This window comes from Monomorium pharaonis, chromosome 9 (assembly GCF_013373865.1).
Source record: "Monomorium pharaonis isolate MP-MQ-018 chromosome 9, ASM1337386v2, whole genome shotgun sequence".
In the NCBI taxonomy this organism is placed as follows: domain Eukaryota; kingdom Metazoa; phylum Arthropoda; class Insecta; order Hymenoptera; family Formicidae; genus Monomorium; species Monomorium pharaonis.
In genome coordinates, this window is record NC_050475.1 from 1525906 (window position 1) to 1541401 (window position 15496).

The following is a 15496-nucleotide window of genomic DNA, read 5'->3' on the forward strand; positions in this document are numbered from 1 at the left end:
CTGTCGCCAATTCAGTCTTGCGCGATATTTTATCCTTCTGTGTGTATGTACACGCGCCACGCGCCCCTCATATCTCATATCTCGTGCCAGCTCGCGTACGTCAACGTTGTGACATGTGTGAACGTTTTTCGATCCATAGATCGTCCAGGTTGTCTTGTATCTAAGAAATGCGGCTAGAAGCCGACTCCTAGATCCTCGTCGCTCATAAACAATGAATCCGTCGACGGAAGCCAGCGCTGAGAATGATAGAGAAGACGACATCATTGATATTTATAATGACGAGGACGATGAGCAAAGGCTGCTCAAGCCGAGGAACAACTTTGCATCATATTCCAATGAGGATATCGAATCCGTGCGATTCCGGGTATGTAAATTTTTTTGGTCGTCACGCTTTCACGCTTATCTATGATGCTTCTTAGGTTTCTAGATTGTTTTAAAATAGTTCCAGCGAGTGTCATCTTTAGAAGTATATCTATAGAGAAGTATTTTATATTGTGTCAACACAGAGCTCCGCCAACGTTAACGCAACATGCAGCGACATAGAGGTTATCTGGGGTCAGTCCAAAAGGTTGAATATCAGGGATATAACTCCAGGGGCGACCAACTTCATATCAACCAATTACGAGGTAACTGATTAACGATTAATTTTTAAAATCAATGCAATTACCTTCTGACCTCCTTAAGTACATATGTTTACATTTTAGTATTTTTTATTACTATGCACCATCTTATCTTCTCTTAGTAAATTAAAATTGAATAAATAACTACACCTTTTTTCCAGAGCCTGGATTATGACCCATGCGAGAATTATCTTCTAAAAGATGAAGAAAGGAAGAAAGGATACAAGTTTATCGTTAGAAAAAACTTTGCTAGGTGGTTTATTTTTCTATTGATTGGGATTTGTACTGCCCTTATAGCGTGCTTTGTAGATATATTGATAGAAGAATTATCCAGCCTAAAGTACGGCTGGCTTAAAAAATGTACGTTTCCTAACATACTTGGTTCTTAAATAGATATGCATACTGTTTGAAGATATATAAAATAATATGCATCTCTTGTGTCAATAGATGTGGACCACTGCGTGGTAGGAAGCTGCCTATGGGTACCATACCTGATGTGGTTAATTCTAAACATAATACCAGTTTTTATAGGTGCCATTTTAGTGTCCTATATTGAGCCTGTTGCCGCGGGAAGTGGTATTCCACAAGTAAAGTGTTACTTGAATGGAGTCAAAATACCAAGAGTTGTACGTATTAAAACTCTGGCTGTGAAAACTATTGGTGTTATATGTACCGTAGTTGGAGGTCTAGCAGGAGGCAAGGTAAGCGTAAAGTTCTTCTTTCATTCTTTCTATGCTCATCTGGATTATTCACACTTTTTGCATTCTTCGTTTCCAGGAAGGTCCTATGATCCACTCTGGTGCCGTTGTAGCCGCGGGGATTTCTCAGGGAAAAAGTACCACTTTTAAGAAGGATTTGAAAATATTCGAGTACTTTAGAGAGGATCACGAGAAACGAGAGTTTGTATCCGGGGGTGCCGCATCCGGAGTGTCGGCGGCTTTTGGAGCACCCATTGGTAAATACTATTAAATATAATATTAATGAGATATATACAAGTATCCCATTTCTCGTGCATTATCGTTTTTAATGACAGATTTTTTTACAAATGTCAATTTATCTTACTATAGATTATTATGCAATTACAACATGTACATTATATTATTACTATACAAAAAAATATTTACAAAATTTAGTAACAAATTACACAACTTGTATTTTTAAGGTGGAGTCTTATTTAGTATAGAAGAGGGTACTAGCTTTTTCAACCAAAGCCTTACATGGAGAACATTCTTCGCTAGCATGATTACTACGTTCACGTTGAACGTGATCTTGAGCGCATATCACGGACATCCCGGAGATCTTTCATTTCCTGGTTTGCTCAATTTGGGAAAATTTGAGTCGATTCCTTATGAAATCTACGAGATACCTTTGTTTATGGTAATGGGTACACTAGGTGGATTATTTGGCGCTCTTTGGAACCATGTCAATTACAAGATCACTTGCTTTCGTTTGCGATTCGTGACACAAAAATGGCGGAAGGTGATCGAGGCTGTCCTGGTGGCGATATTAAGCGCGACGATAGGATCCTTGATGATATACTTTGTCAATGATTGTAAACCGTTAGGCAATGATCCTACCAAATTTCCAGTTCAAATGTATTGCGAAGAAGGACAATACAATGCAGTTGCCTCTTTGTGGTTTCAAACTCCGGAAAGCAGCGTACGATCCCTGTTTCATGATCCTAAAGGTACACGAAATGCAATTCGTAATAATGTAATTTTGTCGAAAGATAAAAGACATATAAATTGCATATTTGCAGGAGCACACAATGATCTAACGTTAGCTATTTTTGTTGTGTTGTATTTTATTCTTGCTGCCATGACTTTTGGCTTATCAATGTCCAGTGGCCTCTTCATTCCTTCTCTGTTGATTGGATCTGCATGGGGTAGATTAATTGGTTCAGGTCTCGCGAAGCTATGCCCAAATTGTGTAAGAGTTGTGAATGTGAACGCTGACATAACGTGCATGACAAAATAACAATTACTGGTACATAAATAATTTTGTATTACAGGAAGTATTAGATCCTGGCAAATACGCTTTGTTAGGCGCTGCCGCACAATTAGGAGGTGTAGTTAGAATGACGATAAGTTTAACCGCGATTTTGATAGAAGCAACTCAGGGAATATATTTTGGTTTGCCTGTTATAATAGTTCTAATAATGGCAAAATGGGTTGGCGATTTCTTTAATGAAGTAAGTATATGCTTCACTCTTCTAAATATACATACGTGTAGTTTTTTCAATAATAAAATATTTATCTTCTAGGGAATTTATGATATTCATATACAAATGGCAGGGATTCCATTGCTTCCATGGGAACCACCTCCACTCTCAAATAATATTTATGCAACCGAGATAATGAGTCATCCCGTCGTGGCTTTGAAGACTGTCGAAAATGTCGGGCATATCGTCGAGCTTTTGAAATGCGTTACATTCAATGGATTTCCGGTAGTTGACCCACCAAGTAGTGATCAGGTAATAGGATGCGCAAAAAACATTTGTTTCAAACAATTTTGTATATTTACTGATCGTATCGTTCTTTTAAGGCCGAGATAGTTTCATACGGTCGACTTAGAGGTTTGATACTACGTTCCCAGTTAATAGTGCTTTTAAAAAATAAAGTGTTTAACGAATACGAGGAATTTTGGGAGAAACCTTTAACCATAAATATGTTTAGAAACGAGTACCCTAGGTATCCAACCATCGAGCAAGTCGCCATCACTGAAGAAGAAAAAACTTATACAATTGATTTGAGACATTTCATGAATCCTTCACCTTATACAGTGCAACACGTTAGTAATTTTTGTTTATATTAATCTTTTTACGTGAAAGTATTTTAGACTCATATAATTTTTCTTTTACAGTCTGCTACACTGCCAAGGACATTCAGACTCTTTAGAGCGCTAGGATTACGTCATGTACCGATAGTAAATGACACAAACGAGGTAGAAGTCCAATAAATTTTACAATCTATTATGAGAGCTAAATAATTTATTAAAAAATAATATATTTATCTATTCTATCCAGGTAATTGGTATTATCACTAGAAAAGATGTTGCTAGGTTCAGGATATGGAAGCATCGTGGACGAATGGGATTGGATGAACTTTTAATAACCAACAAAATTTAGTTTAATTTTTTTAGAATTTTTTTATCGAATTTTAGAATTATATCTGTTGTAACATTTTCATGTATTTTATCATGTAAAAATTTTAGGTGTGTGTGTGTGTGTGTGTGTGTGTGTGTGTGTGTGTGTGTGTACACATTGCTAATGAGGCTTAAAAATAATTTAACAGATTATATGTCAAAATGCATAATTGCATTAAAGAAAGAACCTCAACATCTTTCTATACATACTTGTATGTGCATGTACATATAAGGATACTTATCATTTGGCTTGTATTTTAGTTAATAACAAAATTTTAATTATTTACAAATAATTCCCACCCAAGCCATGACCAAAGTTTAAAGAAAAGATACACTGGTAGAATAACCAACAGTAACAGAAAATAGTATTCATACGATATGTACATATTGAATAGTTTTAGTCACTATTTTATCTCATTGATTCTCTCTAATGAGATATTATTTATTATATTACAAATCTTTATATGTGCAGTCTGAAACAAAAACAAAGTATTTCTGTTACATAATAAAAAATCCATTTATTTATTTTTACAATTTTATCTAGTTTTAATGATAAAAAACCTTGATTACGACCTTTCAGGATGATTTAATATTGCATATCATTACTTTAAGAAAGAAAATCAATATTAAATAAAGAAAATTTAGATATAAATTATACATAAAACATTTTAATCATTCTAAATTTATTAGAAAATTATATAAAAGTAAAATTGAAAATATTTCTGTCTTTGATATAAGTTGTCAACATTTTATTTTGATTAAAATGTTTATAACCATTACATCTGTGACAAATTAAATTTCTGTTAATCTTTCACAACTTAAAAATTATATTTGTACACATTTTTTATTTGATACAATTTGTTTAAGTATCGATATTTACGAAGCATCCTATATAATCTATAAATTCTCAATTGTATGATTTAAATGCTTACTTTTTTTTTGTTAACCTTCTACAGCTGGCATGCATTACTTAATATCATGTTTATGTTCGTTGCGACAAAAACGCGTACCGGCTTCTCATCTCTCTCTCTCTCTCTCCAAAATATGAATCTTCCACTTGGAGCAAGTCTTGGCACGTCGTCGAGAAAAGTACGTGTCATCGATTGTTCGTTTTTCCGATGGGGGATGGCGAACAGTCTCATTTCCATCCGAAGGGAAGCGTCTCCCTCTCTCGATTTCTCTTTGTCGTCCGCCGCCGCCGTCTCGTCTTGGCGCTGCCTTTAAGACGCGCGGCTACCCCGCCACGTAAGGACGCTACGCAGAGGCGCCGACGAGCGGTCAATAGTTTCGCTGGTCGTACACCTGTCTGTCGCGCGAGGTTGCGGACGATAGTAGGAAGGGGTTATGGTCAATAAACGCAACCACGTCACACGCAGCCTATCGGCGGCGGCGACGACGACGACGACGACGACGACGACCCCGCTTGGCCCCTTGAAGTGGCTCCGTTGCTCCGAAAATCTTACGTGTCGACCGATACCACCGCTTTCGTGCAGCTGCTTCGCCGGATAAACCGGGTAAGGGTCGTGCGGATCGACGTGAAACGCGGAGCAACGGATGCGGCGCGCGTCAAGGAATCCGTAGGCAGGTGTCGCAGCCTCGCGACCGGTAGATATCTCGCCAGGGTAAGTAGATGATGCGCTTCAGCCGATCCGCCAAAACGTGTCCGCCATTGTTGTCGATGATCGGTCACGACAACGACGGCGGGCGGAAAGGGTGCGCGACAAGTAGCGCGGTGGGGGTGAGATGAGAGAAGTCGACACCGCACCGCAACACCGCAAGACGACGTTCTTACAATTAGATTCGGCATGCGCGCATGCGCGCGCGTCCACCCGCATGTTCGACTGCGACTCCGCTCCGTTTCGACGCCGACGCGTGAGACGCGGACGCTCAATTCTTTTCGAACTTTCCTCTCGTCCCGACTGCATGAACGCACTAGTACGCACACCGATGCGGTGATGCGGCTCGTAGACGCATCAGATCGAGACAACGGTGAGAAGATTCCCGGAATGTGCACGCAGTAGTTTCCCGCAGCAAGTTTGTCGTCGAGGAAGACTCGCTGTCCGGGATATCGTTTGCATTTTTTTTAAACGAAGGATCGTCGATTCTCGTTCGCGTTCTCTGTTATCCCGTGCGACTTGTCGAAAATTGGGATACCGGATCTCCACGGCTTTCCGCGACAAATGTTTTACAGGTTGTCTCGATTTATCGAGGTGGCTTGACGTGACGCGATTCGTGTCTCTCTCGTTAGGTTAGGATTTGTAAGATTAATTCCCTCGCGAATATTCATACAATTATATTTTATAATCTTCTTCTTTATTGCTATCCTTGTAACATAATTATCCATCTATTTCAGATGCCCGATAGACTGTCTCTCGAGTTGTGGCACTCGTGAGGTGAATGGACAGCACTGTGGTTGTTAAAGAAGCAAACACGGGTATTGCGGAAATAAGTTGGATTTAGTCGAAATATTAATTTTATCCACGATTTAGTCTACATTATTTTAGCTATCTTGTAATTTGACTTTGAAAATGATAGAGGATTGGAGAGATGGAATCAATGTCACTTATGTCAGTGTGTTGAGCTCAATGCCAAAAGAGTATCATCTTGCCTTGAGACAGTGAGGGAAATGCGAGACTATAGATGTCAGAGACAGGGGAGGAACGTGCTGTTAGACTGTATACGACTGCGGAGATAATGAAAAACGCCAGAGCCAAAGAGACCGAGGAACAGGCGGCATTGCGGAGGATGCAGGAGGCCCAGCGGATGGCGAGGCATCGCGCCAAAAAGAAGCGCTGCCTAGACGAAAATCTCGCGCGAGAGATTTCCAAGATCGCCGAGCTGTCGAAGATGCCTGTGCCCGACTCCACCACGATAGCCCAGATGTCAGAGATGAATATGAACAAGATATCTGCGGAATTGAAGCAGATGATGGAGAGGGGAAAAGTACCTGAGCATATAGTTCAAATGGCTCAACTGGCGGAATTTAGCAAGATGAATTCCGAGTTGAACAAAATGTCGCAGGACATGAAGAGGTACGAGATGGAAAAGATGGCGGAATACGCTAAGACTACGGAATACATGAAGATGCAGGAGATCGCCAAGATGAACGAGATGGTGAAGCTGTCCGAGATGGCCAAGTATAACGACATTAGCAAGATCAACGAGATGGCCAAGATGAACGAGATGCTGAAGATATCATCGCAGATGGCCAAAATCAGCGAGGCGCAGAGGATAACCGAGCTGGCCAAACTGAACGAAATGGTGAAGATGACAGAGATGGCAAAGTACAGTAACGACATTACGAAACTGACCGAAATCGCGCAGATCAACGAGATGGCGAAGGAGCTCGCTAAGATGAACGAGAAAACGAAGATGAACGAGATGATGAAGATGGCCAACATGCAGAACGACATCGTTAAGATGGAGAGATCGGACTACCCGGTGAAAATGACCAACGAGATGGTGAAGTTGAACGAGCTGGCCAAAATGAACGAGATAACGATCACGAAACTGAACGACCCGCCGAAGGTGTCGGAGATCTCGTCGAAGATCTCGGAGATGCCGCCGAAGATGCCGGAGATCTCGTCGCTGCCACCACCGCGTATCCCCGAACCCGTCATCACCGTGCCAAATCCGAGGAATCTGCAGAACGTGCAGACCGTGCAGGTGGCACAGGCCAGCCCGCAATCCAGCATGATCAACTACCAGCCGGTACCTGGCCAGAATAATTACGGCAAGCTGCTGTTGATCATCGAGGAACTCGGCCGGGACATCCGTCTGTCGTACGCGGGCAGCCGCAGCGCCGCCGAGAGGCTGAAGAACGGCATCCAACAGGCCCGGGTCGCCGTGCGGGACTGCCTGCATGAGACGCAGCACAACGCGCAACAATGATCTGCCGACGCGAGCTAGCCAGCTAGCGATTAGACTACTCATAGCCTTTTATTCGTTTCACCAGATGTTGCTTTGTACGAATTACCGCTTCAATTCGGACTGTGGTATTAACACGACCCGGACATATACATAGCGGACGTACGTGCATTGCTCGAGCGCTCCTTCTTTCTCCAACGGATAAAAGAACATTGACTGTTATCTTTTTCACTTTACGCGAGAACCTCTTTACTTAGTCTTCTCAGCTCGGTCCGTGCACGTATGTCATTCGAACAGTGACTGACAATGGTTTCCTACATTTAAGTTGCAATTTAGTAACATAGAAATGGGAATAAAGGTACCAATTTGTATACACATATTGTACTACTTAGGCTCGTTTTCACAATATATAATAACCAAAAGTTTAGGTTGATTGCAACTTGAAAATTGATACACTCTCGTTCATAAGCTTATCGTTAAAAATTACGTGTATGTACACGCGTAATGTTTATTTAATCATGAGCCTATAAAAGTATGTATTAATTTTTTAGTTATAATTAGCCTAACGTTTTGATTAATCATATATTAAGTTTTAACTTGAACTTAATAGAATGTCTAAATGAAGTTGGAGCTAGTAAACTAGATAATGTGTGAAGTTATGGAAAGAGAAATTGAATACTCTTAAAATGATGTACCAATTTAATGAGCAATCGGGAAGAAAAATACAGAACATTTACATCATTCGGGGCTTCGATAAGGCTAATAATCATAGTCACAAGTGTCTTACATCTGTTTGCAGATCTGACACATTAAACTCCTCCTCTCCCCCCAAAAATTATATTATGAAAGCGGGCCTTAGGGAATATTAGAGAATCTTAGTTTATATTTTATAAATAAAAAAAGATGGTTACATCATGGTTTCTGTTAAGACTCGCATATGCCGCAAATCATTAGTATACGTTTCAAGTGAAACAAAGAGGAGAAAAAAGAAGGATGCAAGCTTTTCAAATTGTACCTAATGGAAAGTATAATCCCGTAAATATATGCCGTAAAATATCGTTAAATAAATAAAAATTTTGTATACAATGCGGACACCTTGTTCTTTTTTCCTTGGCCTAGCGCTTGTGTGGAATATTCACAGATAATGTAATTTTTCCTGTGGAAAATTATGACCAAAAATTTTAATATTTATATTTTTTTTATACTGTAAGACAGTAAATAGAATTTCTATTTCACTTTTTATAATTCTAAATGTTTACCTCGATTGTAAGAAGTTATCACTTGTTATAGGTAGAAATTTTAAGTAAAAATATCCAATAATTATCAATTGATTTAATCTATTCATTTCAATACATTCCGATAAATCTATGGTGGAACGTTAAAGTGTGAAGTCTTGACAAGAATTGGTCTCTTTTTCATTAATTAGATTTTGTTTAGATAAAGTTTTATATTTTACACAAATATGAATTATAATTTACAAGAAATGTACAAAGAAAAGCGAATAAATGATAAGATCAGCGGTTTTAAGTTCTGCGGTTAGCGGGAATATTTGTAAATTTAATTGGCCGATTTTTTTTAGGTTAATCAGATGATTAAACCGGCGGCTAGTTCTGTCCCTGTATTGGCTGTGTTTTCATCCATCAGCGCCTCTATGTGCACAAAACGTGCACATTGAACTATATAGTCAAATATCTATGAATCCCATAGATAATGTGAATGACTTTTTGGGTCTCTTCTATGCTATGTCCACGTTTATTTGGTTCTGTTTCATGCTATACCCATAAATTTACAATTATATGCATTCATATTTTAAATCTGTTTTATGCAAATGTGCATAATCGTGTTCTATAAATGTGCAATACCACATATACATGATATAATTTCAATTAATTGATTTGATAAAAATTCACTCACCGATTGCTGTCGCTGCTCCTGCTGCTACGTTCCTTTTTCAGTTTCTGCTGACATCGTCCTGCTATTCTCGAACCGCACATTAATAACATCGCCCGATACTTTATTCGGCAATCCCGATATTACGGATAATATATCACACACGAGTAAAACAAACCGTGCGCGAGAATTTCACTTGGCGCGACCGTTACATTTGAAAAAATACGTGAAAAGTACGGCTCGTCTGATTGGCGACGAAAATCTACATGGCACGAAAGTGGCGTGACCTCACGTAACTTCGAAACGCAGGCCGAGGAAAACCGTTTGAATGAAAATTACGCGCCGAGATACAACAAACGGAAACAAATTTGTTTCGAGAATTTCGTATGCTCGCACGACTAGTAGCACTTCACATTCTACCGAACATATCCTTTTCACACTTTGCTCGAATGTGCACGCAAACACTTCACTCGAAACCGAAGGCAAACTAGTGCGACGGCACTCTCAACACAACACCGTACCTTCGCACAATGAATTCTGAACACGCGAGACACGCACGGAGTCGACGGAGCGTCCGACCGGCGCTGGAGTGGCGTACGTGACTGAGCGCGGAGCAACGGGGCAACATGGCGGCAGCGGCGCAGGCGCGGCGAGTCAACAAGCAACGGTCGCCTAGCAACGCCGAGTGGCGCCGACTAGCGCCGAGTTCCGCCGAGTCTGCCTGCTAGCGGTCACGTACGCCATGTTACCTCGCGTTCCAGCGCCGGTCGGACGCTCTGTCGACTCCGTGCGTGTCTCGCGTGTTCAGAATTGAATTGTGCGGTGTTGTGTAGATACGGTGTTGTGTTGAGAGTGCCGTCGTGCTAGCAAACGATACGCGAGCCATGTGAGATCGTATGTAGCAAAGGTCGTATTCAAGCAAAGTGCTTACTCAAAGGGGCCGGATATGTTCGATAGAATGTCGCGAGTGCCAATTAAGTGAAGTGCTACTAGTCGTCGTGTGAGCATACGAAATTCTTGAAACGAATTTGTCTCCGTTCGTTGTACATCGGCGCGTAATTTTCATTCAAACGGTTTTCCTCAGCCTGCGTTTCCACGAAGTTACATGACGTCACGCCACTTTCGTGCCATGTTGATTTTCGTTCGTAGCAAAGTTTTCGTGTGCGCGCGAGAGACGCTGATGGATGAAAACACTTGATAATTGACCGCTCTCAGGTTCCTTTCTCTGCCGTTAGTGACGTCAGTCGCCAGGTCGCCACCTACACGGCAAACCACGGCAAACGGCAAGTACAGCAACTCGGATCGATCGGAGGAGCGTCTTTCACGCCGGCACGTGGCTCATGCTGACGAGAGACGCCGCCAGATAGGCGGTATAGTCGCGCGTATTGCGAACATGAGAGATTTGACGGAGAAAAGGGAAGATTAATTAGGTATTTATAATACATATGTTAATAATAATATTTTTAGCCTTGTCAGACTTCGACGAAAACTGATATCCGTACAACAACGTGTCGGCGTGACCTCGATAGATTCACGTCCTTTCTATTTCGCATTGTCCTTAAAGGTTAGCGTTTCTTTTTCACGATCGATCCTTCCCGTTGTGCCCTCCGACAATGCACAAGCCTGATTGTCGATTGTTTCTCAAGGTTGTAAAAGATAAACAGGAAACAGACGCAGCCTTTTTGTCGGCCCCGAGATGTCGAAGCAACGCAAAACCATGGGAGTGACTGCAATGACGGAATCCCTGCTGACGGTGCCGCAGCCAAGAGTACTCGCTCAGCATACCGCGCCGGTGCCAGCTCAATTGAAATACACCAAGTTACTGCGTGTCATAGAACAGTTAGGTCGCGATCTTAAGATTTGTTACACCGGCGATAACATTAACAAGACGCTGCCCAAAGTCGAACGCGGCATCGCGAAGGCGTGCGATCTGATCCGGCAGTGCCGTGCCGAAGCTACGAAAAATGCCAGGAGGGCGTGCCAATAACCCTGCGCGTTTCCGTGAACAAATTATACGCGATGTCGCTCGCGTAGATAACTCTCTTGTATAGCGATGCAAATACATATATACTTTCAAGGTGTGGTACTTAATGGATCGTGTGTGGACCATTGTACTGTCAATAGTATTTGTTCTCCCTCGAAAATTGATTCGCGTTTTTTAAAATCTGCTCAAAGTTTTAGTGCCATGTACAATGTTGAAAGCTAAAGTACATAATAGCTTCAACATAGTTTTCTAAGCTATTCAGCTTGAATATTTTCATACCTTTTATCATTTGTAGAGAAAGTAATTTGTAATACGTTCAGAGAAAAAAAGGTATCAGGTTTAGATCCAAGATACTAAGGATGAAGACAGTTAATTATTGTTACATGTAATCACACAAATCACTTTGTCAGCTAAGTTATTTAATGTTCTTGAATCCAAAATCTAAAAAATCCAAACGATGGTATGTTTTTATATTTAACCAGATTTTTTACATTTAAGGACATTACATAACTTAACAACAGAGCAGTCAACACAATCAAATAAAACATTGTCCTACTACCTCTTGATCTTAGGAATTTTGAATGGAAAGATAATTATTCCATTGTGATAGAAACAAGAGTTAAACAAAAACCAAATTCAAAATGACTGTGTAATGTGTTATTGATAGAAAGAATAAGCTAGGATGATAATTATAATGATAACAAATTTTATTGAAATGTAATGAAACTGAATGTTTTTACCAAATATCTCAATTTAGCTAAAATATTAAATAATTTTTTAAATAAATAAATATAAAGATAGAATGATAATATTAAATAGGAAAATCAGATCTCTTTTTTAACGTAAAATTAATTATAATTTTTTATATATTAAAATTTGTTATATATTAAGTATTATTTTAAAAAGCAGCACTATACAGATACTTTTAATATCTACTTTTCATTTGTTTTTTAATGGGTTTATTTTTTTATGAATACTTATACAAGAAATTTGTGTTTTCTTTTCTCTGATTTTTCTTATTGATATTATTGATATTTATTTATTTATTTACTTAAAATAAATAATTTAAAAGTAAAAATAATAAAACATTTCAAGCCTTAATATGTACATGCACAATTCAAGTACAAATAATAAATAGTAAAAATATAGACACAAACTAATTATACTGTTTTCAATTATATAAACAATAATACTTTTATAGAATTTTTATATAATCTGTCATATGTATATGTAGTTATACATCGTTGCTTAAATTATTAACTTATTATATAATATTGACTGTAATAATTCTAGAGATTGAAATTGGTTTGGAATTTAATCAGTCGGAACTGATTTTTTCTTCTGATTAATTAAATTTTAGTTCAACCTCAACCTCAATCTCAATCTTTAATCTGAGACGGACTAAAGATAAATCTAATATCAAATTTGTTTGGACCGCGCTAATACTGATTCATATTAAAGCTATAAGTTATATAATGACGCGCGCGCGTGTGTGTGTGTGTGTGTAAAACTATCTAGATAATAAAACATTGAGGATTTTGTGATTTAATGCATTTATATATTTTTATTAAGTATACATTTTACATCGATTTATATAAGATTTTAATGTGCGTCAGTATGCGTACTAGGGCGTCCAATCGACTTTACTATAAGAAAAATACAAAGTAAAGATGGTACAAATGTGTGACGGTACAAATGTGTTCCTACATTTAAATATTGTATAATATCTGTAACCAAATAAAATTTTTTTAATGAAAAGAGGAGAATTATGTTTAAACGCCCATTGCGATTAATATCTCTCTTTCAGTCCAGGATTTATATTAATATTAAATATTCTCGTTTTCTTATGTAACTTTTCGCCACACATTTGCTTTGTAATCATATGTTGTTCACAATTACTTTCCATGCATACATGATCATCAATTATAATAAAAGATCACTATTTTGTAAGTTTATTATATATGATTTTGTAACTGCTCTCTTAGCATTCAAATGGTTTATTACCTATTATTGTTTATATGTAACTTTAAGTTATGCCGAATTTTTTTTGTTTCAGATAATTGATAAACAAATGGCAGAAGAAGATGAGATACATATACGCACTTTAATTACGTTTGATACAATATTTCCGGCAGACACTGTTGAATGGTGTCCTGTAGATCCGTATCGAAATATATTAGCTTGTGGAACATATAAATTAAATAAAAATGAACCTAACACGGAATCTACATATAGACAGGGGCAAATCTTATTGCTCCGTATAGTGAATGGTGGAGAGTTAGAGCTGCTACAACAAGTAAGCACCTCAGCAGTATTGGATATGAAATGGTTGCATGTCATAGATGTAGAAACTCGAATACTACTTGCCGTTGTCGATGCCATGGGACACTTGCAAATTCATCAGTTAAAAGGCGATGGAAAGGGAATAAAATTGGAATTTATTATCAAATTAAAAGTTAGTGATGACGAGAATGTCATGGCTCTATCTCTGGATTGGTCCAGAGAAAAATACGTTGCCTATGATCCTGTCAGCAATACAAATATTCTCGTGAGCGATAGCGCAGGACGAATCTCACATTTTACGTGGCGTGAAGCGGGTGATCTGACGAAAGATTTTACATGGCCTGCACACAAGTTCCATGCATGGATTACCGCCTTTGATTATTCCAATCCACTTATTTTTTATTCTGGTATGACCAAATGATTTATATGAATCTATACTTGGATTTTGTCTAATTTGTAAATAATTGTTTTTTTTTTAGAATAAGAGTTTATATAAAAGTAGATGTTTTATGAATTAATGTATTTTGTTTATTTTAGGAGGCGATGACAATAGATTTCTATGTTTCGATAGCAGAACAGGATCTCATCCTGTATTTGTAAATAAGGACCATACTTCCGGCGTTACCAGCATTCACAGTAACGTCAATAAAACATTCTTACTCGCAACCGGAAGGTAAAATATTCCCGAAAATTATTCTACATTTTTCAAAAAATAATTAGTAAAAGTTTGATCAAAGATCTCTTGAATTGTTCCATTTTTGTTAAAGATGATCTTGTGAACTTTATATTTTTTTTAATTTTTTCCATTTGATTCTTTATAATTTCACAATTTATTTTAAAATAGATAAATAATTTGTTTTAACGTATTTAATATTTGAATTCTAATACATATCTAAATATTTCAGTTACGATCAGAACGTAAGACTGTGGGACAAGAGAGATTTCTCCAAACCGATATCGAAAATTTGTGTCGATGGTGGAGTTTGGCGTTTAAAGTGGGATCCGTTTACTCGTCAATATCTGCTTGCTGCTTGTATGTACAATGGTTTCAAGATCATTAATCACATGGACATATTATCGTCTATCGTAGTAAATTATAAACAGCATAAGGGTTTATCGTATGGCTGTGATTGGTCATTCTTGAGGCAGCCGGATATTTCACGTTTAAACATATTTAATGGAGATACCCTAATAAGTACTTGTTCCTACGAAGATTGTAGTCTCAAGATATCTGTGATTGATTTTTGGCCGGACAGACAAGCTACTGGCGAAGATTGTTGACGTGGATAAGGCAAAATATTTTTTTCATTAAATGTGTTACAGCAACTTTAAAAAAATATGATTCGTAATTTGTATACATACGCTTATTTAAAAGCAAAGAAATTTTAGCAATTCAATATTTATATTAAAATAATAAAGTAATTGAAATGAGGCAAGAGGAGCAACACATTTTTAATATACCTCTTTGCAGATTTTTTTAAATAAATGTCAATTCTTTATTTCCTTTGTAAGAAATAGTTAAGCTTTCGGTAAGTTTTTTTCTTTGCACAAACTTTTATATTCATCTTTTTCTTTAAAAAATTTCTAACAGTTTCTTATTGAGCAAAAATAATGGAACGCTATCAAGCCATACAGTTAGGTTTAAAATATATTTAATGAATATAATAAAAATAAATTTAAAGTTTTTTTCTGTAATATTGTGTTTTGA

At 37.9% G+C, this 15496-nt stretch overlaps 3 protein-coding genes and 1 long non-coding RNA gene across 6 annotated transcripts; 3 read left to right on the forward strand and 1 right to left on the reverse strand.

The window, feature by feature from the left end:
- The first annotated feature begins 19 nt into the window (after window positions 1-19).
- On the forward strand, window positions 20-4298 carry LOC105837826 (H(+)/Cl(-) exchange transporter 7). Its single transcript, XM_012682932.3, has 12 exons — window positions 20-364; window positions 507-626; window positions 782-980; window positions 1068-1321; window positions 1398-1575; window positions 1783-2307; window positions 2380-2549; window positions 2632-2811; window positions 2884-3093; window positions 3165-3410; window positions 3483-3563; window positions 3646-4298. Exons 1-12 carry the CDS (start codon window positions 212-214, stop codon window positions 3745-3747), a joined length of 2418 nt encoding a protein of 805 aa, XP_012538386.1. The 5' UTR covers window positions 20-211; the 3' UTR covers window positions 3748-4298.
- A 205-nt stretch (window positions 4299-4503) lies between these two features.
- LOC105837827 (protein PELPK1) lies at window positions 4504-8717 on the forward strand. 3 transcript variants are annotated; one of them, XM_012682934.3, is made up of 2 exons: window positions 4504-5386; window positions 6118-8717. In XM_012682934.3, the coding sequence occupies exon 2, from the start codon at window positions 6405-6407 to the stop codon at window positions 7653-7655; it is 1251 nt and encodes a 416-aa protein (XP_012538388.1). In that variant the 5' UTR covers window positions 4504-5386; window positions 6118-6404; the 3' UTR covers window positions 7656-8717. The 3 variants fall into 3 exon arrangements, with proteins under 3 accessions (XP_012538388.1, XP_012538387.1, XP_012538389.1); XM_012682933.3 differs by lacking the exon at window positions 4504-5386 and adding an exon at window positions 5615-5753; XM_012682935.3 differs by lacking the exon at window positions 4504-5386 and adding an exon at window positions 5760-6012.
- On the reverse strand, window positions 8440-9315 carry LOC114255389. The gene is made up of 2 exons (XR_003626672.2): window positions 8891-9315; window positions 8440-8787 (listed from the first exon to the last, which is right to left on the reverse strand). It is a non-coding gene; the product is annotated as an uncharacterized LOC114255389 (long non-coding RNA).
- A 1334-nt stretch (window positions 9316-10649) lies between these two features.
- LOC105830752 (diphthine methyltransferase) lies at window positions 10650-15483 on the forward strand. Its single transcript, XM_012670289.3, has 4 exons — window positions 10650-10951; window positions 13562-14195; window positions 14326-14461; window positions 14694-15483. The coding sequence occupies exons 2-4, from the start codon at window positions 13577-13579 to the stop codon at window positions 15067-15069; spliced, it is 1131 nt and encodes a 376-aa protein (XP_012525743.1). The 5' UTR covers window positions 10650-10951; window positions 13562-13576; the 3' UTR covers window positions 15070-15483.
- The last annotated feature ends 13 nt before the right edge of the window (window positions 15484-15496 follow it).